The following is a 25953-nucleotide window of genomic DNA, read 5'->3' on the forward strand; positions in this document are numbered from 1 at the left end:
AAAAACAATTTTTGACGTGAAGATCCGAGTAAAATCCATCCCAGGTTTTTTTAAAGTGATGGACTGGAAAAATTTTGTGGCGTATTTAGTAGGGGGGAGTAAAAAGTGTAGTTGTAATAATACGTACTGTTTTCGCATGGCATTTAAAATTTTTGCCTGACGCTTTTTATTTTTCCTAAGCGTTTAGGACTTTTTACCAACCATTTACTATATTTTTACCTAGCAGTTATTGTTTCCACTTAGAGTTTATTATTTTACCTATAGCTTTTACGATTTATATTTAACGAAGTGTAGTTATTGTTTAACAAAATAAAGACAGCCTTTAATTTTTTCCCATAAATAAACAAAAAAACTGATTAACCAATCTTCATAATAAGACCTAATTGCGTCCTTCGTTGAATAACGTTGTCTCTATAAGTACTGGATCCTTTAACTGCAGAATTTATTTAACGCAATTTTTAAGAACAACAACAATAAACACGATTTTTTACCAAAATGTTAAAGTGTATTAAAAAACAATTTTTTTTATTAAGGGTTCTTTGACTACTAACAGTTTGAATAATTAAAAAAAAAACGAAAACGTCCTTTACATTGGTAAATTTAATTTAGACAACAAAAAAGTTGCGATCCTAGTTAAAAAGATTTTTAGAATTGGTTAAATTTTTAACAGCAATTTACCTAATTAATTACTTTTGGGGGCTAGCGCCTGATTTGTTACGTATTTTTGCATAAGACAACATTTAAGCATTAAGCATAAGCAATTCTGAAAAAATATTCATATGCATAAAAAACTTGATAAGACAAAAAGCTTTTCGTCTGTACCAATACACGCGCTAAAATCGAGTTTTTTTTAACAACGAGGCTTGAACTTTAGTGTTGAATTAGCATAAATTTAGCAATTTAGATTTGTTAGATATATAATATTACTGATCTAAAATAATGTACCATAAAGAGACTAGCTAAAAAAGTATATTTCAAAATTTATATTATTCTATCAAGTATTAAAATTTACAAAAGCATCGCCAAAAAAGTCCCAAATGTATTAATTAAATGTTTAAAAAACTGGAAATGTTTCTCATAATAAATTAATGGTTTTAGGTTTACAAGTTTATTTCTGAATGACATTTTCATAATGAGACAAGAAATTAAATATTTCCAAAATAAATTATGGAAATTAACTAAAATAAACATTTTAATATGTTTACACAGAATGCACCTGATAGAGGTAAGCCCGAAAAAAGTTTATTAAATTTTTATACTAAACGAAAAATAATTATTTAGGCAAGCAAACATTTTACTCGTGAAATAAATGATCGGTATAAATTAGGATAATGTTATTAATATTATTATACGTAGTCCAAACAATTCACTTTTTAAAAAATAATATTTCAAAGATTTTGCTTTGCCTATTAAAGGTTTCTATCCCTTTTTAAGGCATATTCGTCCAACAAATTCACCTTTGAAAACATAAAATTCGTCTTTTTGTACTGTTTTTTATTGGGCTACTTCAGTTTGTTGTTTTAAAAGTTATAACTCAAATTGCAAATTCTTATTCTTCTTCGTCAAGAATAAATTTATAAGCTTGAATAGTCTTCCAACTGAATTAGTGAAGATTAACTAAAAAAATCATTGAATAATGCTGTTGGGGACAGACATTGTCGTCTCGAACTCCAGGCCGTCAGGTTACTAGCTTTTGTTTATTGTGACGTCATCGTAAGAGTCGTGACATTTGTTCGCTTCGTTTGAATATGTTGTACTTTTTGGTGTTTTTGAGTGTTATTAAGTAATTTGTTGTTGTTTACGAATTTGTTGTTTTGTGGTTGCGTTGTAGGGAATGAATTTTGTGTGTTTATAGTCTTGTGTGACGTGATTTTGACAATTATAGGTTAGGATAGTTTTGCATTATTTTTGTTTATAAATTTGGTTTTATTGTTTTTAATCGTTTAATTTGGTAATAAATAAGCAGATAAGGTATATTTCAGTCTCTAAACCTAACATACTTAATCCTATTGCATTCCTAATTTTAGAAAATGCCGAATAAGTGTTGTGTTCCCAATTGTGTGTCTAACATGAATGGTCCTTATGTACCTATGTTTTCCTTTCCCAAACAAGAATCCCCGCGATCATTATGGTCAAGAAAGATACCCCGAACTAATTGGACTGTTACCAAGAACAGTCGTGTTTATGTGAAATATTTTCGGGATGATTTTATAATAAAATATCACGAAGTGGCTAGAGATGACGTAAAATTCTTCGTCATATTCTTATACTTTCGATCACACTTTTACGACTAATTTAAAACATATATAGCGAATAATAACATGTTGCATTCCATAAGAACCTGTGTTAAAACTTGGATAAAACGGTCGTCTTTTAAGTCGCGGTTATTCACAATTTAGGCCCATAAGGAGAATTTTTGTATTAATGGACGTAACTTTAGGCGTTAAAGCACGGCTAGATGGTTTAAGCTATCAAAAAATATAAACTTTAATATATGTTTTTCGGGTAATAACAAACGGATAAGCTACTTTAAATCACAACGTATGTCACTATAAAAATTATAGTTGACCGTTCGTTGACCACATTTGCAGTATCAGGATTCTTTAGATACACTTTTCCGTCGTTTCTTGCATAAAACGTTGGACACAACATAGTTAAAATTAATTTTTTTCAAAAATTTACAAAGTTAGGTTATGATCATTTAGACTCTTACTGTGACGTCACAATGTCAACATGCAGGCCTGGAGTTCGAGACGGCAATGGGACAGATGATTTGCAAATCAGGGTTTTCTCGGGTAAAAGTGGTTTATTGCTCAGTTCGTCTTACTTTTCAAAATAGATGTTATTACTGAATAAAACCCTAATTTGCTTTTTACTGCAGATTGATTATCTTCTATCCTAAGCTCCACTGTTGTATGTGATATATTACTTTAGTCAATCTTCATTATTTCGGTTGGCTGACTGTATTTCGGTGGTATGCACATCGGTCGCAAAACAGCAAAATGAAATAAATATATGTGAGGTTAAGGTTAAGAAGTATTTTTATAATTCCTACTTTTTTCCAAAGAAAATCTGTAAATAATGAAACGTTCAATTGATGCAACAGATTTGCAGACATTCTTAAGAGATGACAGTGAACCCGAAACAAAGGGTAAGGTCTTAATAGTTGTCATGCCGTTTTTTTGCAATACTGCTCCTGTTTTAGTGATGTTGGTTGAAAGGGAAGCAAAACCGGGGGGTGTTTCCCTTGTAAACCCAAATGCCATAGCTAAAAAGTCTTATACCGATGCCATGGAGCTATCAGAAGGAGTCTCAAATGTAAACACTGCAATGCACGCAAATGCTAGAAACAAATTGGATGTGATTGGAAGACAAGTAATGATTATACATTTAAATATTATTTATTAAACATAAAAACACTAATTTTAGATGCGAAACCTACAAGAACTAATGTCAAGCGTGTTTGAGGAAACTAAACTCAGCATAGAACTGCACAATGTCGCTTGTAACTTTGTAAAAAAGCCTGGGCACATTTACCATTTGTATGAAAAACCTTCCGGCCAGAAATATTTCGGGATGCTTTCCCCTGAAGTAATTTTTTTCAAATAATTATCTCAAATTAAAAACTAATTTATAGGAATGGCTAAACGCCCCACACAACTACTTGGGCAGCTACATGTTGGAGTCGGACTTGAGTTGGACCCCCGCACGGTCGATTGACGGTAGATATGAAGGTGTGAATTTTTTAAAACAATTTTTTGGGGCACCCCACTTGCAAGCGTTATCGTAAGTGTGGGAAATAAAACGAATAAAACACTTGTAAATAACAAATGTATTTGTTAAAATTAACAAGACTATGCAACAATCTTGGCCTTGTAAAAGTTTAAAACCAGCAGTACTCACTTAAAACAACTTGAACACATCATTGGTACAAAGCAATAGTTACAAATTCTGTACCAACATAAGCTGATGACTTAAACTTTATCACAAATTCATTGTCCTAAGAAAACTATTAGGTGTGGATCGTCATTATGTTACATTTGTACGGTGCGCTGAAAAATCGTTTCAAATTGCGAAACCTTACACCACGGTCACTTACAAGTTTTCGGTAACCTCAAGGATTCGTTATCCTTGATTGTAACTTCATGAGGCTGTTCCCTATAATTATAAATAATGTGTAACATTTTATCTTCCCCTATTGCTGGATCGAAAAATCCCGGTAATTGACTCTGGAATGAAAAATCTGAAGTAGGAACTTAAAATTTTGCGCCTCACCTTTGTGTTTTCATGCAAAACGAGCTTGCTATCCTTCACTGTACACTGGATAGGTATCGTTACGTCAATTATTTCATTGGTCACTTCGTGATCCCCGACTTCGTTGGGGTCTTTAACGGAAGAATCAAAACATGAAACTCACTCAAATATAATTACCTGTCGAGATTTTTCCGTAAATTGCCTTAATAACCACAAGACCCTTTTTATTCTCTTCCTCATCCCGTATTCGCGCATAAGTCGCCTTCATTAGGTCCTGAGCCGCCAGTGCCTCTCTCCGTTTCTCCAACAATTTATTAAAATTGTTCTGTTTCTGTTTTTCGACCTTTTTCGCCTTTTGTTCTTTAAGAAACGGCTCAACGAAGCCTTTCTTCACGACCACATACACTATCAAAGGCACCACCGTTGCGTAAAACACCGGTGATGGCATTATCTCCTCACATAGGTGAATTGGAAAGTTGTAAACTTGATTTGCTCTCGTCAACCTATGTTATTTTATTATTTCAACGGAATATTTTCTGATACCGTACCTAATTTTTAATTTAACTCCCGATGGAACTCCAACCGTTACAGCAAACGATAAATTACTATGTTTTGATACTTTCTTCTCAGCCCCGTATTCGACCACACCACCGAATGTGCCAGCCCTAATTTTTGTGCCAAAATTATTAGCTTTCTAACATCCTATACTCACTTAATCGATATTCGCAATTTCAGTTCTTGGTTTAGCATCTTTCTGGTGTAATTTAAAGACACGTAAGAGTGGGGCAAGCCAACTTGTATTGATAAGTTATAATGATTGAATTCTGAAACACAACAGAATATCAATCCACGAAAAAGTCAACGCCGTCTAACTGGCGAAGCAAACTGTACGTAGCCAATTTTGGTTAATTTATTAACTGATTATTGAGGCAGAAACTTTTTAATAAAATTTAAATTACAATAAATAAGTAGAAAAACAGCTGGACAGTGTTGAAATAGTTACGTGAAAATTATTACCAGTATCTCTTACAATAGAAGTCGACACAAACGACCTGATCCCGCCGTGGTAGGTCAGATATCCAACAGAATGTTTATCAATTTGCATCGCTAAAGCTGCAAAATTTGGTTAAAAATCGCGCAGAAAGTTGTGCTAACTCACTAGACATGATCCCGGGACGTATTCCCTCGGGAGTAAATTGGAGAATGGTCCCTCCATTCCAGAAAAACCTCTTGGACAAGGTTCTGAACCCTTTAAAAGAGACAGAAGGACCGCTTCCTGTAATCACAAATAAATTTTTGGCTGCTTTGGTGATAATTAAATACCAGCAGCCATCTCAACCTCTGCCCAACTTTTATGCGAATAAATGTGCCTCCAGCTGAGGTTAACGGCGCCGCCCCCGGTGCCATTCTGCGCCTGTAGTTGTCCCGACAAAGTGCAGGTGTCTTTCTGGGTCAGGGGGAAATCAACAGACTGGGAAAACTGCATTGAGGAAACCTCAATATTTGGAAATCTTTGTAGCAAGTCCCTACCAACATGTGGATTATTCAAATTTTACCAAGTGAGATACTAACGGTTCAAAGTCATCTTCGAATATCTCGTCTTCGTAAGGGTTGAATAGGTCCGTTGCGTTGATCGCGACAGTGATATTCCCGTTAGGGTTTGTTCTTTGCTGTTTTCTCCTCTCAGCCCTTTCTTCAGCTAGCTGTTCATACTCTGCGCGGATTTCCGCCGGCGTTTTGGTCCTTTGCACAATCTCCCACCCCTCTGTTTCCAGCCCTTTCATGCCCAAAGAATCGTAAATGGCTCTCCTGTGGGGGTCCGAAAGGACCTCATAAGCCTTTTTGGTTTTATTGAACAAAATCTCAGCCTTGGTTTTGAGTTCGGGGTCCACATGCTTGTCGGGGTGGTACATGCGGCTGAGGCGTCGATAGGCATTGTTGATTTCCTCCTTAGTGGCCTAAAAGTAATGATTTCATTCACATGACTAGCTGCAATTTTTAGGTTAAGGGCTTGAAAAGTCAGCGTTTGTGGGGAAAAGCCACTGATTTCTAAATACCTCCTTTGGGACATTTAAGAATGAGTAAAAATCCTCTTCTATAACATTTTCATCGTCCGAATCCAAATCCATGTTTTCACGAGTACAAGGTTCTCAACTCCACCATGCAACTTGAGTGCAATTAATGTCACTCGGTTCCTGACAACAATTGCCCCCCAACTCACTAAATCAAACTTCTTAATGACTAGCCGTGGCAATTAAAACCACGAAATTAAAAATTCGCCAAAATTAACCAAATCACAAACAAAAAATGTTTAAATTGCTCGGGCTCAGGTAGGCCACCCAACATACACCATAGCATACCCACTTATATAACTTAAGCAGGGGTACCCCTCATAACTTGGGGATTTTGGATATATTGTTTACAGTCGACGATTGTATTACAGTATTAGGTTATGTGTTTGCAATTTTAGACTACTTTAAACGATGTCTTCACGGTCTGACTCCGATAGCGAGTCTAACAGAAGTGCGAGCCCCATCAACACCGGCCCCGCGCCCACGCCGGGCCATGGCCTTGACCGCTCCGCGTCCAATTCGCCCCAGTACACGCAGGGGTCCCCCGAACGGGCTGGAAGTCGGACGTCCGGCAGCCCCGCGTCCAGCGCAAGGTCGCGCTCGCCCTCCGCCGAATCAAACAAGTCCACCGCGTCCCAGAGAACAGCCGCCTCAAACACTTCCCGAAAATCGAGGTCTAGGAGTGTAGCCTCGAACAGGTCTCGCGGCTCACAGAGCGCCGAGTCAAACAGATCGGGCTCGAATCGCTCAGAGTCGCCCCCTGGCTCACGTAGGTCTAGGTCGAGTAGTGCAGGGTCGAAAAAGTCGAGGTCGAGGTCTGGGAGTGCAGCGAGTAATAAGTCGGGGAGTGCGGCGAGTAGCAAGTCGAGGTCTAGGTCGGGGAGTGCGGCCTCGAATAGGTCCAGGTCGAAGAGTGCGGGCTCGAATAGGTCCAGGTCGAAGAGTGCGGGGTCGAATAGGTCCAGGTCGAAGAGTGCGGGGTCTAATAGGTCCAGGTCGAAAAGTGCAGAATCGAATAGGTCGCGGAGGTCCAGGTCTAGGTCTAGATCACAGTCGCAGGAGAAGAGACCGGAGTCGGGAGGTCGTAGCAGGTCTAATAGCCCTAATTTGCAAATTGACGAGCCTGGGTCACCTGAGAGTGGCAAAGGGGATAAGAGGAAAAGGGACAGTTCTGAAGAGAGGACTAGCAAAAAGAAGCATCGGATTATTGACTCTGATAGTGAGGGAGAAGAAGGAAAGGAAAATGACAAAGGTAATAACCTCATAGGTTTAGAGTTTTTGTCATGTGTACGAAATAATAATTACTTGATTGCTATAAAAAAATAATTCAAGAAGATATTTCTACATAAATAATGAAAAGGATAGCTGCTAGTTATCAATAATTGGACGTAATATTGAAAGTCGTAGTAGAAAATTCAAGAAAGACGCTCGTGTGCACTTAATAAATTTTACATACATACAAATTTTTAGACATAAATTAGTTTGAAGTTATATTTTACTTTTACGTTCATCTCTTTTTCTCTCAAAACAAAAAGTACTTTTACAATGTGGCGCCTTTACGTACTTTTACATTTTTGCCGCATTATTTTCTTATTTCTCAGTTTTATGCTCCGTTTTACGTTTATACGTCTATGTGTTCTCTCAATCTCTTATTTTTGTTTACGTGTTGTTTCACTTACCTTTTCTACACTTTTTTTCTCAGAAAAATTGTTGCCGTGATCCGGGTTCGAACACCCGACCTCCCCTGCCGTAAGTGGCGCTTATACCACTAGGCCACGAGGCCCCAGATACTGACCGTGTTTTGCAGATATTTTAATACAAACTTTTTAAATAAATCAACATTACAAACTAAATAATTGCAAAAATTCACCTAAAACGCAAATAGTTTCAGTTCAAAAGTCGGGAAATTAGCTCGAGAACGCATTTTTTTTCACTTTTTTCAATTTAATTCTCTAATTTTTCACCAGATTCCATCAAAAGATACCGGGTGTATAAGTAAGTCATCTAAGGATTCAACTAAAGTTTGAAGTTATATTTCACCTTTACGTTCGTCTCTTTTTCTCTCAAAACAAAAAGTACGTTTACAATTTGGTGCCTTTACGTACTTTTACATTTTTGCAGCATTATTTTCTTATTTCTCTCAGTTTTATGCTCCGTTTTACGTTTATACGTCTATGTGTTCTCTCAATCTCTCATTTTTGTCTATGTGTTGTTTCACTTACCTTTTCTACACTTTTTTTCTCAGAAAAATTGTTGCCGTGATCCGGGTTCGAACACCCGACTCCCCCGTCGAAAGTGGCGCTTATACCACTGGGCCACGAGGCCCTAGATACTGACCGTGTTTTGCAGATATTTTAATACAAACTTTTTAAATAAATCAACATTACAAACTATAATTGCAATAATTTACCTAAAACGCAAATACTTTCAGTTCAAAAGTCGGGGATTTAGCTCGAAAAAACATATTTTTCCACTTTTTTCAATTTAATTCTCTAAATTTTTCATCAAATTCCATCAAAAGATACCGAGCGTATAAGTCAACTAAAGTTTGAAGTTATATTTCACCTTTACCTTCGTCTCTTATTCTCTCAAAACAAAAAATACGTTTACAATTTGGCGCCTTTACGTACTTTTACATTTTTGCCACATTATTTTCTTATTTCTCTCAGTTTTATGCTCCGCTTTACGTTTATACGTCTATGTGTTCTCTCAATCTCTCATTTTTGTTTACGTGTTGTTTCACTTACCTTTTCTACACTTTTTTTCTCAGAAAAATTGTTGCCGTGATCCGGGTTCGAACACCCGACCTCCCCCGCCGTAAGTGGCGCTTATACCACTGGGCCACGAGGCCCCAGATACTGACCGTGTTTTGCAGATATTTTAATACAAACTTTTTAAATAAATCAACATTACAAACTATAATTGCAATAATTTACCTAAAACGCAAATAGTTTCAGTTAAAAGTCGGGGAATTAGCTCGAGAAAGCATTTTTTTCCACTTATTTCAATTTAGTTCTCTAATTTTTCATCAAATTCCATCAAAAGATACCGAGCGTATAAGTCAACTAAAGTTTGAAGTTATATTTTACCTTTACGTTCGTCTCTTTTTCTCTCAAAACAAAAAGTACGTTTACAATTTGGCGCCTTTACGTACTTTTACATTTTTGCCGCATTTTCTTATTTCTCTCAGTTTTATGCTCCGCTTTACTTCTATACGTCTATGTGTTCTTTCAATCCCTTATTTTTGTTTACGTGTTGTTTCACTTACCTTTTCTACACTTTTTTTCTCAGAAAAATTGTTGCCGTGATCCGGGTTCGAACACCCGACCTCCCCCGCCGTAAGTGGCGCTTATACCACTGGGCCACGAGGCCCCAGACACTGACCGTGTTTTGCAGATATTTTAACACAAACTTTTTAAGTAAATCAACATTACAAACTATACAGTGTGATCCACGAGTAATAATGAGCCTTAAAAAATTTTTTAAGTAACCAACATTACATTTTATAGATTACGTGGATAGGAAAATATGAAATCATTACGTTCTAATTTTGTACTAATATTAGAAAAATCTCTAAAATTCCTCTTTGTCCGAATACATATTTCTGTCTTAAATAAATGCAATAAAGGTATTAAATTTGACAAAAACTGTGATCACAGAGGTCAGTGCTGCTGCCATTTTTGGAGACGACGCGGATGACATAAGCAGCGAGGAAGAAAAAGAAAAGGCCGAGTCAGAGAAAGAGGCACAAGCCAGTGAAGAAGAGCAGCACCATTCAGAGGAAGAACATGAGCAGAGACAACCAGACGAAGTCAGTTATTTATTTCCCCGAAAAGTCGAGTAATGATTGTATTTCAGGACGAAGATAAGGAAAACGAACCGGAACAAATCCCAGAGACGCGAATCGACGTCGAAATACCCAAAATCAGTTGCGACTTGGGTCGCGACATCCACTTCGTCAAACTCCCCAATTTCCTTTCAGTCGAAACGCGACCTTTTGATCCCGAAACTTACGAAGATGAAATTGACGAAGAGGAAACTCTGGATGAAGAAGGACGCGCTCGCTTGAAGTTGAAGGTCGAGAACACGATACGGTGGCGAGAAGCCGTCGATAAAGAGGGCAATGTCAAGAAAGAGTCAAATGCAAGACTTGTTCGGTGGTCGGATGGTTCCTACAGTTTACACTTAGGTTCTGAAATTTTTGACGTCTACAAACAACCACTCCAGGTTAATAATTCGATTTTTTTGCACTTTTTCATAAAACAATAATTTACAGGGTGACCACAATCACTTGTTTATCAGACAAGGCACCGGTCTCCAAGGCCAGGCTGTGTTTAGGACCAAATTGAGCTTCAGGCCACATTCTACCGAAAGTTTCACACACAGGAAAATGACCTTGTCGCTTGCAGACAGGTCGCAGAAGACTTCCGGGATTAAAATCTTGTCGCAAGTCGGAGCTGATCCCGACCATGACAGGAAACTTCTCTTGAAGGTGATTTTTCGAATTAGCAAATGGAAAAAAATTAAACGCTAAGTACATTAAAAAGTAACAAAACCGTCATGGACAGCATCTAGTAATTTCTCGAAAACTTATTTATCGGAAAACAATAATTTTTTTGACGAAAAATGATTATTGAAAGACCTTTCCAACGATAATAAATTTAATGGGATGACGAGTTATTGTCCGATGAATGTCAAAAACATGTTGAAATGTTCACACACTCATTCTTCAAACGCCGAATACGGCAAGAATATTCGAAAAAGTGTAACTATTTTATTATAAACCTGTGTAGAATGATGTGGGAAATCGATTGGCGTTTAGAAATTCGCCAAATTTTCAATAGTTTTTAAGTTGTTTTTCAATTTTTGCATTTGTTCGCAATTTTTAAGAGAACTATTAATTGGAGAACAATAATCTTTTTTGGAAAAAATAGTTTATTAAAAGGGCTTTCCGACAATAATAAACTTAATACGGTTCCGTCTATTCGTTCCTGAGTTATTGCTTGATGAATGTAAAAACATGTTGAAATATTCACACACTCGCTTTTAAACGTTGATTACGACAAAATTTTAGGAAAAAATTAAACTGTTTTAGTGCAGACTTATGTAAATTGTTCCGGGGAATCGACTAGCGTCGAGAAAAGCGCCAAATTTTTTATAGTTTTTGAGTTATGAATTTTATTTCAATTTTTGCAATTTTTTCGCAAACTATTAATCGGAAAGCAATTATCTTTTTTGAGAAAAATACATTATTAAAAGAGCGTTCCAACGATAATAAACATGATGGGATACGTGTAATAGTTATGGAGTTATTGACCGATGAATATTAAAAACATGTTAAAATATTCACACACTCGTTCTTTCAATGTCGATTGCGGCAACACTATTCGGAAAAGGGGAATTATTTTATTGTAATCCTAGGTAGAATGATCTGGGGATTCCCAAATTCGGTTGGCGTTTAGCAAATCGCTGAATTTTCAATAGTAATTGTTTTTTGCTTTTGCAGTTTTCTCCAAAACTATTAATTGGAGAACAATGACCTTTTTTGAAATAAATAGAATATTAAAAGAGATTTCCAACGATAATTAATTACTATTAATTAGTTAATTATTAATAACGTATTGCTATGAAAAAATAGTAAATGGGTAAAAATAATAATTGTTTATTCATTATTATTATTAAAATAAAATTAATCAATGCAAGAGCGACACTTTTTACTACTCCTTACGCAATACGTCAATGAGTTTGTTCTTTCCATTTATTTAAAAAAAAACTTTAGTCCACGTCTAGCACATCAAATATTTTATTTAGCAAATGAGTGTTAAATACCTGGGTCGGTATAGCGTTCTATAGTAGTATTATTATCCTTTCTTAGCAGATTATTTTTATTTAATTTTTTTTTTGAATTTTGTTGGTAGAAAGAGGAAGAAAAGTTGCGGCAAACTGTACGCGTGAGCAAACCTCGGCGCAAGGGTGACAGTGGGACGCGGTCTCACAACAGCAGTGTGTACAGAGAAGAGGATGGGAGCGATGAAGAGGGGGCTATTTCACTCAATGCCATTAAAAATAAGTACAAGTCGGGGGCTGCCACAGTGGCTAAAGGTAGTTGACGTCTTAGGGAACAACAAAAAGCTCTAATATTTTCTTAGGTGGGGCCATCTATTCGTCAGATGAGGAAGGGTCAGACATTGAGGCTAGGAGAGCGAGGAAAATTGACAAGGCGAAGGCGTTAAAGGACTCAGAATCAAGCGAAGAAAGCGAGTGAATATCAAAAACTGTATTTGTGTTACATAAAGATTGATTACAGTGTAAGTAATACTGAACCTAACAGTTGCGCATATTTAGATTCACGAGATCAAATAAAAATCACAAAATCAAAAAATTACGGCTTGGGCCTGTGCACCTTCATGTGCGTGGCCAGGGTCCCGCTCTGGGCGAACGCCTGTCCGCACACACTGCACACATACGGTCTTTCCCCCGTATGCGTCCTGATGTGCTTCTTGAGCGTCCCTTTGACCGCAAAACTCCTCCCGCATTCGTTGCACGAGAACGGTTTTTCCCCGCTGTGTATCCTCATGTGTATGACCAGACGGCCGCTTTGGTTGAACCGGCGATGGCAGACGTGGCACTCGACCGGTTTTTCCCCGGTGTGTGTGCGAATATGCGCCGACAAGTACCCCGACTGTGGGAAATCCTTGCCGCAAATTTTACACACGTGCGGTCTTTCCCCCGTGTGGATGCGAATGTGGGTCATGAGAGTTCCCGGCGCTGCGAAGCTTTTGTCGCACATTTGGCACTTGTACGGTTTTTCCCCGGTGTGTATGAACGAGTGGATTTTGAGGTAAGACAACTGGCCGAAGCCTTTGCCGCAGACGTTGCACAGGTAGGGCCTTTCCCCGGTGTGTGTGAGCTGGTGGCGCTCCAAGTTGCTGTGGAAGCGGAAGGTTTTGTGGCAGACGTCGCAAGTGCGAGGTAGGTTGCGTTTTTTGGTGATTCCGGTTCTCTTCCTCGTGCGTTTTGGCTTGGGCTCGATTTCGCCAGGGCATGAAGATTTGTGTTCGTCTAACAGGTACGGAGTCCTGAATCTACAAGCAGTGAATGAAGGCACATGGAGTTTGGCTTGTGATAACTTACTCTTTGTCGCAAAATTCGCATTTTAGCTTCGTTCCGTGTTGGTTGCTCATGTGCTTCCAGTAGGAGGCGAGCCCTAAACACTCTTCGTTGCATTCCTTGCATTTGTATGAACGCTTCCGCCTCCCGTTTTCCAGGGTTTTGGTGTTGTTTTCGACGTCCTGTGAAATGACTCGTAACGTAAAAGTCGCAAAACGCGGCCAGTTTACGGTACCTTTAAATTTTCTTCGTTACTTGTGTCGCCTGAAAGTGAATTGTCGCCCCAATCAATTTGGCTTTCCTCGACTAAATCGTCGCTTATGTTCGGCTTGATGTCTTCAATTTCATGGCTAGTTTGTACTATAACAGGTTTTAGATTATTCAAGCAGTTCCGTAGAGTTGTGTCTGAGTTTTCGCACATTTTTCTGAATGAAAACGCTTTACGCAATTCCTCGATACAATTGTCACATATGCGATCAGGCAAGCCGTCATTTTTTATTACCTACAATTCAGTTAGCTTATCGTTGGAAGGCGTTTTACTGATGAAAAATTACCGTGATTGGGGCACATGCCATTAGCATGTCACACAGAGTTATTTCTTGATCTAAGACTTCCTTAGTGTTGAAAATCGGTCTTATGTTCATATTCTGAGACATACAAGTTCTACAAACGCTGGAATAATCCGTACAATTCATTTTTAGAGAAATGTTGACATCAATTTGTCAACAATGACAACGTAACCTAAAAAATGAATGATGATGACATTTGTTATCAGTGGCGTGCTGTTTGGTCGGGTGCCCTAAATATGACGTCAAATGTGTATTAGAACCAGAAAGAGGCAAGAAGGTCTTTATATTTTTCCTCTACATTCTTGTGATGCTGCTTCAAATTTTAGTTTAAAATTCTATGCGCATATTTTAGAAACTATTTGTAGGCAACCACTTATGCAAATAAGTATTGTGGTTTTCTATCATTTAGTTTAAAAATTTACAGGTTACTGTAATGTACTGTTTAAAAACTAAGTGTATAGATGGCACACAAAATTTTATAGGTTACTGTCACGATATAGAGACAGACAGGTAAACCAACTCGCTATTATAATTCATGGCCTCCTTGATGTATGGAGACAACTTCGTTGTTCAGGCCTGGCGCATCGTTAAGTTCGGCTGATTCTCCACTGGCGCTGCATTTAGCGGACTGACGTTTATTTGACAAATACCATTTTTGAGGTTAAAGACTAATAAATTTGAAAGATGTAAGTGTGCATTCGTGAAATACGTTGAAAATGTGAGGATAATTCTAAAGTTATGCCCTGAATGAACGTTTGGATAGTGTAACTTTTGCAGGAAATCATTTTACGATCATTTGGATTTTTTATTTTCAGCTTCAGAAGATATACAAATTATTTTAAGGTGAATTGATTGTTCATCGTTTATAAGTATTTTAAGCATAACCTACGGCACTAGTACGCAGACACAGATGCAGAGAAAACGATGTTTCAAAGAACCTTCCATTTATTATGCATACTCTATGGTTTTACCAATGGTTAAGGTTGAATGCGTTACAAATCTGTGATTTTTAAGACATGGCTTAAGTTTTCTGAAAGGTATTTGCAACCTTTTAACCAGCAGATATTTGCAATACATTGTTTAGGCAAATGAAACTATTTTGCACACACGTATTTTCAAAACCTGCTATTGTTAATTTAGTTTTAGTAAAATGTACAAAGAAAGTAGTTTTTTTCAAATGAAATGGTTTAAAAAAGCCCGATCCAGCGTTCTTCTGCTAGAGTGTCTCTGAATCGTCCGTTCCAAAGTCCCTGTCTGGACCTGTGCTCACTCTCAAGCACCGCTCGTGGATCACCAAACTCCCGAAAAAAATCTACTACTTTATAAATTTTTTTGAGTTTTTGTATTTAGAAGAATTTTGTATTTAGGGCTCTTTTTCACCTTCTCTTATGCTGATTGTACTTGTTAAATTCAATTTTTTTTCGGATTTAACCTCACAAATGCTATTTGTCACATAAACGTCAGTGCGCTAAATAGGGCGCCATCTACGGTTTCGAAAAAACCGCTGAAGCTTATCGATGCGCCAGGCCTGAACAACGAAGTTGTCTCCATACATCAAGGAGGCAATGTTATAATTGATTCTAACGCTGGAGCAAGTTGATAGATGGCAGCACGGTAGACTGGGACTGTCACAATTTCACAAATTTTCTTTGTTTTTTATAAAAAAATGATGCGAAATTAAAAAATGTTATCTCAGCACCCAAGTTAGTCATCTTGTAACAACTTCTGCTTTTTTCGCGCTGAAATAATAATATTTTCTGAATAGTTCTAAACTTCGGTTCGATGCATTTTCGGCCGCGAAAGACATCGAAACATTGCAGTCAGAATAAATGCTTTCCAGAAAAAAAACTCCACTACCATTCGGTGCGGGCATCCTTCAGGTATTAATTGTTCTTCATAAATGTCGTATTTTTAACAACGTGATGCGTGTATCTTTTTTCTTGTAAACATTGTGACAGTCCCAGTCTACGCTGGTGCCATCTGTCAGATAAAATAAAAGCTCCAACTTGCTCCACATTTTGGTTTGCGCCCGACAATGGAAAATAAGGGAAGTTGGTTCACCAGGACTATCTATACATGGTGGTTACTGAAAAGCTGTACTTTGATATCCAATGTTTAGATGTGGTCGCCTATGTTTTGTTTAGTTTATTTGTTTTCAAAGTTTATATTAAATTATGTTTATAATTTTTTTGTTTATTTGGAAAAATATGAAAAGCATGGCTTTAAGAGCATTTAGAAGAAAACTACCATTGCAATTTTAAAACTGTTTTTAATAAATTACAGGTTACTGTAATCTACTGTCTATAGATAGCAGAAGAGATTTTATAGGTTACTGTAAAACTGTACTTTGACATCCAATGTCTAGATGTCGGTGTCTATGTTTTGTTTATTTTAAAAAACTTTTTTTGCTTTTAATTTTTTTGTAGAATTAAATTTTTTTTTTAATTTGCAGGTTACTGTACTTAAAAAAAAACATAGCAATTTCTTTATAGGTTACTGTAAAATTGTACTTTTACACTTGATGTTTAGATGTCGCCGCCTACGTTTGTTATTTTATTGTATAATTTAATTTTTTTTATAAAATAAACTAAAAAACTTAAAAATTTATCTAAATGTTCTTTCACCTTTCCAAATGTTTTAAAAACTTTAAGGAAATTTGCAATTCACGAAATGCGAAATATCTTCGTTCCTGTTAGAGATAGAGGGGTGGTTCTGCCCTTTTGAAAACCCCACCGCCCCGTAGTATTTTTCCTGGGCTATCGAATAGGCTAGGTCCCGTTCCCGTATCTCCATCAGGAACCGAGATAGCATTGCACATTTTTAAATCAACAATCGAAGTACATAACGTAATAGAGCTTCAAAAGTTACGTGTGCAGGCAAAATTTGAAGTTGCTACGACTACAGGCAGTGTCTCAAATTTAAGTTCAAAATATTTATAATTCCGAAAGACAACAAACAGCAAGTTGAATAAAAACTCTAATAAAAAACTTCAGCTTTTTTGTTCAAAGTCTTTATTTAATGCGATTTATTTGGAAACATATTTTGCGAATTAATTTTGGGGCACTTCCTGTTGTCGTAGCAACTTCAAATTTTGCATGCACACGTAACTTTTGAAGCACTATTACGTCATGTACTTCGATTCCCGATTTAAAAATGTGCAGTGCTATCTAGGTTCCTAATAGAGATACGGGAACGGGACCTAGCCTATTCGATAGCCCAGGAAAAATACTACGGGGCGGTAGGGTTTTCAAAAGGGCAGAACCACCCCTTTATCTCTAACAGGAACGAAGATATTTCGCATTTTGTGAATTGCAGGTTATCTTCAATTTTTATAAAAATTTTGATAAGTTAAGAAGTTTAGGTGAAATTTTGCAAAATTTTAAAAATGGATTTGGTATCAGGATCATAGGAACGCAAAGAGGTTACGAAATTTTTAGCGGCGTTTGCATGCAACCAGTTATACATATGCGTGTATTTTGAGTTACATATCTTTTCTCGTTACCCTTTTGCGTTCCTGTGATCCTGATACGAAATCAATTTTTAAAATTTTACAAAATTGTTTCACTTCAACTAAAATTTTCTCCAACTCTTAAATTTTTTTACAAAAATTGAAGAAATTCTGCAATATACAAAATGCCAAATATCTTCGTTCCTGTAGGAGATAGAGGGGTGGTTCTGCCCTTTTAAAAACCCTACCGCCCCGTAGTATTTTTCCTGGGCTTTCTCGCAGTCTTAAAATTTGTTATAGCTGATAGTTTTGAAACAGAAAATAAAACCAAGAGGTAAACAAAACAATATGCATTTAATGACTCAAAACTTACACAAAATTACATAACTCATAAACACATAACAAGATTTTTACATGGTAAGTACCCTAAAAACTTACAATAATTTTAAAATAAAAAAGTATCACGCTCTGATTTGTAAGGCACAGTATAATTAATTGTTAAAAAAACATTAACGATAAGTTGTACTTCATGATTAGTCATAAAATTTAGATGAGTTGCAAGTGTTACAACACTTCATAAGGCAGCATCTTGCATTGCACCGTTGATTTACTAATTTTCAAAACACAAGCAGTGATCGTTCTTTCAAAAATCGTACTTAATCAAATTAAGTCAGGCGGAAGACTACGATTAAAAACAAACAAGCATGTTGCACTTAAAATAATCGCTTTGCACTGCGTATCACGAACACGAAGTTTCTGAGCAAATGTTACTTGGTTTCTTCTCCTCTACTGCGAATTTTTAGACAGAACCATTTGTCTGACTTCGTCTGGCAGCTTTTCAGGCTCTGACAAGATCTCTGTCTTGGTACTCAGGTACTTTAGCGAATTCAGGACCACTAAAAATTGCATTTTAATTAAGAAAAATTATTAGTCAAGTCGGCCAAACCTGGTCGGAGGTCTACAAGTGTACAGTGTTGTTCTATCCATAAAATCGTGGACCTATAAAGATCATCTAAACTAGACGTCGACACGAAATTGTTAAACGAATCTAACAGTGGCCTGAAGAGTAGACTAAACTGAAAAAGCGTTAAGAAAATCAACGGTAAAATTAAAGAACAAATTGGAGCAACAAAGGATACAATCCAATATTTCCAATTTTCCATCGTTCTTTTTCTGACGTAGTCATCGAACATTTCCTGCATTTTACTGTCTCTGCGTCGGGACACCGGCGCTCCGGTTGCAGGCAACATAGATTGGCAATTACTGAAAAAAACTTTTGATTCGTGTGACAATCGCTAGAAACCGTACCTTATCGAAGTATTCAATGTCTCAATCTGCTGCCTCAAACACTCCATTTCCTCGTTTAATTGATTCCGTTCAGATCTCAGCTGTCTGATGTACTCTGCACCCTTCTGAAGCATCGCTGCTTTACTTAACTGAAACCAGACAAACATTCAGCAAAATCCGAATTAAACAGTACTATAGACACCTAAAAGTTAGGATACGAAACTTAAAAAATGGTTGTATTTGTATAAAATTCTTAATATTGTTTGTTGCAAAATAGTAAGATTAGTAAGTAATGCAAAAATTATATTGTAAACTATACAGGTGATTCAAAAGTAAAGAACATAAAACTGAGTTAAAAGTTCCTATGAAAAAAAAATTGTATTCAAGAAAAAAATTCATAACTCAAAAACTAAAAGTCGTAGAGCAATGCGGTTTATTCCATTGAATTCAGCGGCTCATTTTCTGTATTATACCAACTTTTAACGAGATCTAACATTTTAAAATTTTTTGCTATTAATTAAGATAGGCATTTTCTATAATAGAAAATTTTATTCAACAAAAAAATTCATAACTCAAAAACTAAAAGTCGCAGAGCAATGCGGTTTGTTCCATTGAATTCAGCGGCTCATTTTCTGTATTATACCAACTTTTAACGAGATCTAACACTTTAAAATTTTTTGCTAAAAATTAAGATATGCAATTTCTATAGTGGAAAATTTTATTCAACAAAAAAATTCATAACACAAAAACTAAAAGTCGCAGAGCAATGCGGTTTGTATTAAATTCAGCGCCTCATTTTCTGTATTATTCCAACTATTAACGAGATCTAACATTTTAAAATTTTTTGCTATAAATTAAGATAGACATTTTCTATAATAAAAAATTTTATTCAACATAAAAATTCATAACTCAAAAACTAAAAGTCGCAGAGCAATGCGGTTTGTTCCATTGAATTCAGCGGCTCATTTTCTGTATTATACCAACTTTTAACGAGATCTAACATTTTAAAATTTTTTGCTAAAAATTAAGACAGGCAATTTCGATAGTGGAAAATTTTATTGAACAGAAAAATTCATAACTCAAAAACTAAAAGTCGCAGAGCAATGCGGTTTGTTCCATTGAATTCAGCGGCTCATTTTCTGTATTATACCAACTTTTAACGAGATCTAACATTTTAAATTTTTTTGCTATAAATTAAGATAGACATTTTCTATAATAGAAAATTTTATTCAACAAAAAAATTCATCACTCAAAAACTAAAAGTCGCAGAGCAATGCGGTTTGTTCCATTGAATTCAGCGGCTCATTTTCTGTATTATACCAGCTTTTAACGAGATCTAACATTTTAAATTTTTTTGCTATAAATTAAGATAGGCACTTTCTATAATAGAAAATTTTATTCAACAAAAAAATTCATAACTCAAAAACTAAAAGTCGTAGAGCAATGCGGTTTGTTCCATTGAATTCAGCGGCTCATTTTCTGTATTATATCAGCTTTTAACGAGATCTAACATTTTAAATTTTTTGCTATAAATTAAGATAGGCATTTTCTATAATAGAAAATTTTATTCAACAAAAAAATTCATAACTCAAAAACTAAAAGTCGCAGAGCAATGCGGTTTGTTCCATTGAATTCAGCGGCTCATTTTCTGTATTATACCAACTTTTAACGAGATCTAACATTTTAAAATTTTTTGCTAAAAATTAAGACAGGCAATTTCGATAGTGGAAAATTTTATTGAACAGAAAAATTCATAACTCAAAAACTAAAAGTCGCAGAGCAATGCGGTTTGTTCCATTGAATTCAGCGGCTCATTTTCTGTATTATACCAGCTTTTAACGAGATCTAACATTTTAAATTTTTTTGCTATAAATTAAGATAGGCACTTTCTATAATAGAAAATTTTATTCAACAAAAAAATTCATAACTCAAAAACTAAAAGTCGTAGAGCAATGCGGTTTGTTCCATTGAATTCAGCGGCTCATTTTCTGTATTATATCAGCTTTTAACGAGATCTAACATTTTAAATTTTTTGCTATAAATTAAGATAGGCATTTTCTATAATAGAAAATTTTATTCAACAAAAAAATTCATAACTCAAAAACTAAAAGTCGCAGAGCAATGCGGTTTGTTCCATTGAATTCAGCGGCTCATTTTCTGTATTATACCAACTTTTAACGAGATCTAACATTTTAAAATTTTTTGCTAAAAATTAAGACAGGCAATTTCGATAGTGGAAAATTTTATTGAACAGAAAAATTCATAACTCAAAAACTAAAAGTCGCAGAGCAATGCGGTTTGTTCCATTGAATTCAGCGGCTCATTTTCTGTATTATACCAACTTTTAACGAGATCTAACATTTTAAATTTTTTTGCTATAAATTAAGATAGACATTTTCTATAATAGAAAATTTTATTCAACAAAAAAATTCATCACTCAAAAACTAAAAGTCGCAGAGCAATGCGGTTTGTTCCATTGAATTCAGCGGCTCATTTTCTGTATTATACCAGCTTTTAACGAGATCTAACATTTTAAATTTTTTTGCTATAAATTAAGATAGGCACTTTCTATAATAGAAAATTTTATTCAACAAAAAAATTCATAACTCAAAAACTAAAAGTCGTAGAGCAATGCGGTTTGTTCCATTGAATTCAGCGGCTCATTTTCTGTATTATACCAACTTTTAACGAGATCTAACATTTTAAATTTTTTTGCTATAAATTAAGATAGACATTTTCTATAATAGAAAATTTTATTCAACAAAAAAATTCATCACTCAAAAACTAAAAGTCGCAGAGCAATGCGGTTTGTTCCATTGAATTCAGCGGCTCATTTTCTGTATTATATCAGCTTTTAACGAGATCTAACATTTTAAATTTTTTGCTATAAATTAAGATAGGCATTTTCTATAATAGAAAATTTTATTCAACAAAAAAATTCATAACTCAAAAACTAAAAGTCGCAGAGCAATGCGGTTTGTTCCATTGAATTCAGCGGCTCATTTTCTGTATTATACCAACTTTTAACGAGATCTAACATTTTAAAATTTTTTGCTAAAAATTAAGACAGGCAATTTCGATAGTGGAAAATTTTATTGAACAGAAAAATTCATAACTCAAAAACTAAAAGTCGCAGAGCAATGCGGTTTGTTCCATTGAATTCAGCGGCTCATTTTCTGTATTATACCAACTTTTAACGAGATCTAACATTTTAAATTTTTTTGCTATAAATTAAGATAGACATTTTCTATAATAGAAAATTTTATTCAACAAAAAAATTCATCACTCAAAAACTAAAAGTCGCAGAGCAATGCGGTTTGTTCCATTGAATTCAGCGGCTCATTTTCTGTATTATACCAGCTTTTAACGAGATCTAACATTTTAAATTTTTTTGCTATAAATTAAGATAGGCACTTTCTATAATAGAAAATTTTATTCAACAAAAAAATTCATAACTCAAAAACTAAAAGTCGTAGAGCAATGCGGTTTGTTCCATTGAATTCAGCGGCTCATTTTCTGTATTATATCAGCTTTTAACGAGATCTAACATTTTAAATTTTTTGCTATAAATTAAGATAGGCATTTTCTATAATAGAAAATTTTATTCAACAAAAAAATTCATAACTCAAAAACTAAAAGTCGCAGAGCAATGCGGTTTGTTCCATTGAATTCAGCGGCTCATTTTCTGTATTATACCAACTTTTAACGAGATCTAACATTTTAAAATTTTTTGCTAAAAATTAAGACAGGCAATTTCGATAGTGGAAAATTTTATTGAACAGAAAAATTCATAACTCAAAAACTAAAAGTCGCAGAGCAATGCGGTTTGTTCCATTGAATTCAGCGGCTCATTTTCTGTATTATACCAGCTTTTAACGAGATCTAACATTTTAAAATTTTTTGCTAAAAATTAAGACAGGCAATTTCGATAGTGGAAAATTTTATTGAACAGAAAAATTCATAACTCAAAAACTAAAAGTCGCAGAGCAATGCGGTTTGTTCCATTGAATTCAGCGGCTCATTTTCTGTATTATACCAACTTTTAACGAGATCTAACATTTTAAATTTTTTTGCTATAAATTAAGATAGACATTTTCTATAATAGAAAATTTTATTCAACAAAAAAATTCATCACTCAAAAACTAAAAGTCGCAGAGCAATGCGGTTTGTTCCATTGAATTCAGCGGCTCATTTTCTGTATTATACCAGCTTTTAACGAGATCTAACATTTTAAATTTTTTTGCTATAAATTAAGATAGGCACTTTCTATAATAGAAAATTTTATTCAACAAAAAAATTCATAACTCAAAAACTAAAAGTCGTAGAGCAATGCGGTTTGTTCCATTGAATTCAGCGGCTCATTTTCTGTATTATATCAGCTTTTAACGAGATCTAACATTTTAAATTTTTTGCTATAAATTAAGATAGGCATTTTCTATAATAGAAAATTTTATTCAACAAAAAAATTCATAACTCAAAAACTAAAAGTCGCAGAGCAATGCGGTTTGTTCCATTGAATTCAGCGGCTCATTTTCTGTATTATACCAACTTTTAACGAGATCTAACATTTTAAAATTTTTTGCTAAAAATTAAGACAGGCAATTTCGATAGTGGAAAATTTTATTGAACAGAAAAATTCATAACTCAAAAACTAAAAGTCGCAGAGCAATGCGGTTTGTTCCATTGAATTCAGCGGCTCATTTTCTGTATTATACCAACTTTTAACGAGATCTAACATTTTAAATTTTTTTGCTATAAATTAAGATAGACATTTTCTATAATAGAAAATTTTATTCAACAAAAAAATTCATCACTCAAAAACTAAAAGTCGCAGAGCAATGCGGTTTGTTCCATTGAATTCAGCGGCTCATTTTCTGTATTATATCAGCTTTTAACGAGATCTAACATTTTAAAATTTTTTGCTATAAATTAAGATAGGCATTTTCTATAATAGAAAATTTTATTCAACAAAAAAATTCATAACTCAAAAACTAAAAGTCGTAGAGCAATGCGGTTTGTTCCATTGAATTCAGCGGCTCATTTTCTGTATTATATCAGCTTTTAACGAGATCTAACATTTTAAATTTTTTGCTATAAATTAAGATAGGCATTTTCTATAATAGAAAATTTTATTCAACAAAAAAATTCATAACTCAAAAACTAAAAGTCGCAGAGCAATGCGGTTTGTTCCATTGAATTCAGCGGCTCATTTTCTGTATTATACCAGCTTTTAACGAGATCTAACATTTTAAAATTTTTTGCTAAAAATTAAGACAGGCAATTTCGATAGTGGAAAATTTTATTGAACAAAAAAATTCATAACTCAAAAACTAAAAGTCGCAGAGCAATGCGGTTTGTTCCATTGAATTCAGCGGCTCATTTTCTGTATTTTATCAGCTTTTAACGAGATCTAACATTTTAAATTTTTTGCTATAAATTAAGATAGGCATTTTCTATAATAGAAAATTTTATTCAACAAAAAAATTCATAACTCAAAAACTAAAAGTCGTAGAGCAATGCGGTTTGTTCCATTGAATTCAGCGGCTCATTTTCTGTATTATATCAGCTTTTAACGAGATCTAACATTTTAAATTTTTTGCTATAAATTAAGATAGGCATTTTCTATAATAGAAAATTTTATTCAACAAAAAAATTCATAACTCAAAAACTAAAAGTCGCAGAGCAATGCGGTTTGTTCCATTGAATTCAGCGGCTCATTTTCTGTATTATACTAACTTTTAAGGAGATCTAACATTTTAAAATTTTTTGCTATTAATTAAGATAGGCATTTTCTATAATAGAAAATTTTATTCAACAAAAAAATTCATAACTCAAAAACTAAAAGTCGCAGAGCAATGCGGTTTGTTCCATTGAATTCAGCGGCTCATTTTCTGTATTATACCAACTTTTAACGAGATCTAACATTTTAAAATTTTTTGCTATAAATTAAGATAGGCATTTTCTATAATAGAAAATTTTATTCAACAAAAAAATTCACAACTCAAAAACTAAAAGTCGTAGAGCAATGCGGTTTATTCCATTGAATTCAACGGCTCATTTTCTGTATTATACCAGCTTTTAACGAGATCTAACATTTTAAAATTTTTTGCTATAAATTAAGATATGCAATTTCTATAATGGAAAATTTTATTCAACAAAAAAATTCATAACTCAAAAACTAAAAGTCGTAGAGCAATGCGGTTTGTTCCATTGAATTCAGCGGCTCATTTTCTGTATTATATCAGCTTTTAACGAGATCTAACATTTTAAATTTTTTGCTATAAATTAAGATAGGCATTTTCTATAATAGAAAATTTTATTCAACAAAAAAATTCATAACTCAAAAACTAAAAGTCGCAGAGCAATGCGGTTTGTTCCATTGAATTCAGCGGCTCATTTTCTGTATTATACTAACTTTTAAGGAGATCTAACATTTTAAAATTTTTTGCTATAAATTAAGATAGGCATTTTCTATAATAGAAAATTTTATTCAACAAAAAAATTCATAACTCAAAAACTAAAAGTCGTAGAGCAATGCGGTTTGTTCCATTGAATTCAGCGGCTCATTTTCTGTATTATATCAGCTTTTAACGAGATCTAACATTTTAAATTTTTTGCTATAAATTAAGATAGGCATTTTCTATAATAGAAAATTTTATTCAACAAAAAAATTCATAACTCAAAAACTAAAAGTCGCAGAGCAATGCGGTTTGTTCCATTGAATTCAGCGGCTCATTTTCTGTATTATACCAGCTTTTAACGAGATCTAACATTTTAAAATTTTTTGCTAAAAATTAAGACAGGCAATTTCGATAGTGGAAAATTTTATTGAACAGAAAAATTCATAACTCAAAAACTAAAAGTCGCAGAGCAATGCGGTTTGTTCCATTGAATTCAGCGGCTCATTTTCTGTATTATACCAGCTTTTAACGAGATCTAACATTTTAAAATTTTTTGCTAAAAATTAAGACAGGCAATTTCGATAGTGGAAAATTTTATTGAACAGAAAAATTCATAACTCAAAAACTAAAAGTCGCAGAGCAATGCGGTTTGTTCCATTGAATTCAGCGGCTCATTTTCTGTATTATACCAACTTTTAACGAGATCTAACATTTTAAATTTTTTTGCTATAAATTAAGATAGACATTTTCTATAATAGAAAATTTTATTCAACAAAAAAATTCATCACTCAAAAACTAAAAGTCGCAGAGCA

At 34.4% G+C, this 25953-nt stretch overlaps 5 protein-coding genes across 8 annotated transcripts in view; 2 read left to right on the forward strand and 3 right to left on the reverse strand.

The window, feature by feature from the left end:
• The first annotated feature begins 2957 nt into the window (after positions 1-2957).
• LOC655056 (uncharacterized protein) lies at positions 2958-3866 on the forward strand. Its single transcript, XM_008195391.3, has 4 exons — positions 2958-3151; positions 3206-3375; positions 3430-3591; positions 3638-3866. Exons 1-4 carry the CDS (start codon positions 3082-3084, stop codon positions 3788-3790), a joined length of 555 nt encoding a protein of 184 aa, XP_008193613.1. The 5' UTR covers positions 2958-3081; the 3' UTR covers positions 3791-3866.
• Positions 3815-6586, reverse strand: LOC654989 (uncharacterized protein). 2 transcript variants are annotated; one of them, XM_961458.4, is made up of 11 exons: positions 6312-6586; positions 5827-6212; positions 5578-5765; positions 5414-5530; positions 5272-5367; positions 4967-5078; positions 4803-4919; positions 4432-4757; positions 4276-4385; positions 4100-4229; positions 3815-4052 (listed from the first exon to the last, which is right to left on the reverse strand). In XM_961458.4, the coding sequence occupies exons 1-11, from the start codon at positions 6381-6383 to the stop codon at positions 4030-4032; spliced, it is 1677 nt and encodes a 558-aa protein (XP_966551.1). In that variant the 5' UTR covers positions 6384-6586; the 3' UTR covers positions 3815-4029. The 2 variants fall into 2 exon arrangements, with proteins under 2 accessions (XP_966551.1, XP_008193614.1); XM_008195392.3 differs by having other exon boundaries at positions 5578-5780.
• A 75-nt stretch (positions 6587-6661) lies between these two features.
• Atu (Another transcription unit) lies at positions 6662-12711 on the forward strand. The gene is made up of 6 exons (XM_008195389.3): positions 6662-7578; positions 9986-10137; positions 10185-10553; positions 10603-10818; positions 12245-12428; positions 12476-12711. Exons 1-6 carry the CDS (start codon positions 6738-6740, stop codon positions 12589-12591), a joined length of 1878 nt encoding a protein of 625 aa, XP_008193611.1. The 5' UTR covers positions 6662-6737; the 3' UTR covers positions 12592-12711.
• Positions 12589-14382, reverse strand: LOC654873 (zinc finger protein 239). 2 transcript variants are annotated; one of them, XM_008195390.3, is made up of 5 exons: positions 13991-14382; positions 13856-13938; positions 13672-13796; positions 13461-13618; positions 12589-13411 (listed from the first exon to the last, which is right to left on the reverse strand). In XM_008195390.3, the coding sequence occupies exons 2-5, from the start codon at positions 13926-13928 to the stop codon at positions 12709-12711; spliced, it is 1059 nt and encodes a 352-aa protein (XP_008193612.1). In that variant the 5' UTR covers positions 13929-13938; positions 13991-14382; the 3' UTR covers positions 12589-12708. The 2 variants fall into 2 exon arrangements, with proteins under 2 accessions (XP_008193612.1, XP_966380.3); XM_961287.5 differs by having other exon boundaries at positions 13672-13938.
• Positions 14383-17788: 3406 nt separating this feature from the next.
• Positions 17789-25953, reverse strand: part of Mondo (mondo) — a 41755-nt gene continuing 33590 nt past the window's right edge. For both annotated transcript variants that reach the window (XM_008202205.3, XM_015980035.2), the window contains exons 13-16: positions 18762-18889; positions 18593-18716; positions 18400-18529; positions 17789-18349 (exon numbers count right to left, since the gene is read on the reverse strand). In XM_008202205.3, coding sequence (XP_008200427.3) covers positions 18240-18349; positions 18400-18529; positions 18593-18716; positions 18762-18889 — 492 coding nt within the window. In that variant the 3' untranslated portion in view covers positions 17789-18239. The remainder of the gene's footprint in view (positions 18350-18399; positions 18530-18592; positions 18717-18761; positions 18890-25953) is intronic.

The sequence above is a fragment of the Tribolium castaneum genome, chromosome 5, assembly GCF_031307605.1.
Source record: "Tribolium castaneum strain GA2 chromosome 5, icTriCast1.1, whole genome shotgun sequence".
Classification (NCBI taxonomy): Eukaryota; Metazoa; Arthropoda; class Insecta; order Coleoptera; family Tenebrionidae; genus Tribolium; species Tribolium castaneum.

Coding starts and splice junctions, on each gene's coding strand:
- LOC655056 (XM_008195391.3), top strand. CDS start 3,082: ATGAAACGTTCAATTGATGCAACAGATTTGCAGACATTCTTAAGAGAT. Junction 3,152..3,205: donor CAGTGAACCCGAAACAAAGG/GTAAGGTCTTAA, acceptor CTCCTGTTTTAG/TGATGTTGGTTGAAAGGGAA. Junction 3,592..3,637: donor TCGGGATGCTTTCCCCTGAA/GTAATTTTTTTC, acceptor ACTAATTTATAG/GAATGGCTAAACGCCCCACA.
- LOC654873 (XM_961287.5), bottom strand. CDS start 14,131: ATGAATTGTACGGATTATTCCAGCGTTTGTAGAACTTGTATGTCTCAG. Junction 13,939..13,990: donor TGGCATGTGCCCCAATCACG/GTAATTTTTCAT, acceptor ACTGAATTGTAG/GTAATAAAAAATGACGGCTT. Junction 13,619..13,671: donor GTAACGAAGAAAATTTAAAG/GTACCGTAAACT, acceptor GTCATTTCACAG/GACGTCGAAAACAACACCAA.
- Atu (XM_008195389.3), top strand. CDS start 6,738: ATGTCTTCACGGTCTGACTCCGATAGCGAGTCTAACAGAAGTGCGAGC. Junction 7,579..9,985: donor AGGAAAGGAAAATGACAAAG/GTAATAACCTCA, acceptor CTGTGATCACAG/AGGTCAGTGCTGCTGCCATT. Junction 12,429..12,475: donor GGCTGCCACAGTGGCTAAAG/GTAGTTGACGTC, acceptor ATATTTTCTTAG/GTGGGGCCATCTATTCGTCA.
- LOC654989 (XM_008195392.3), bottom strand. CDS start 6,383: ATGGATTTGGATTCGGACGATGAAAATGTTATAGAAGAGGATTTTTAC. Junction 5,368..5,413: donor ACGTCCCGGGATCATGTCTA/GTGAGTTAGCAC, acceptor CAAATTTTGCAG/CTTTAGCGATGCAAATTGAT. Junction 4,920..4,966: donor AAATTGCGAATATCGATTAA/GTGAGTATAGGA, acceptor CACAAAAATTAG/GGCTGGCACATTCGGTGGTG.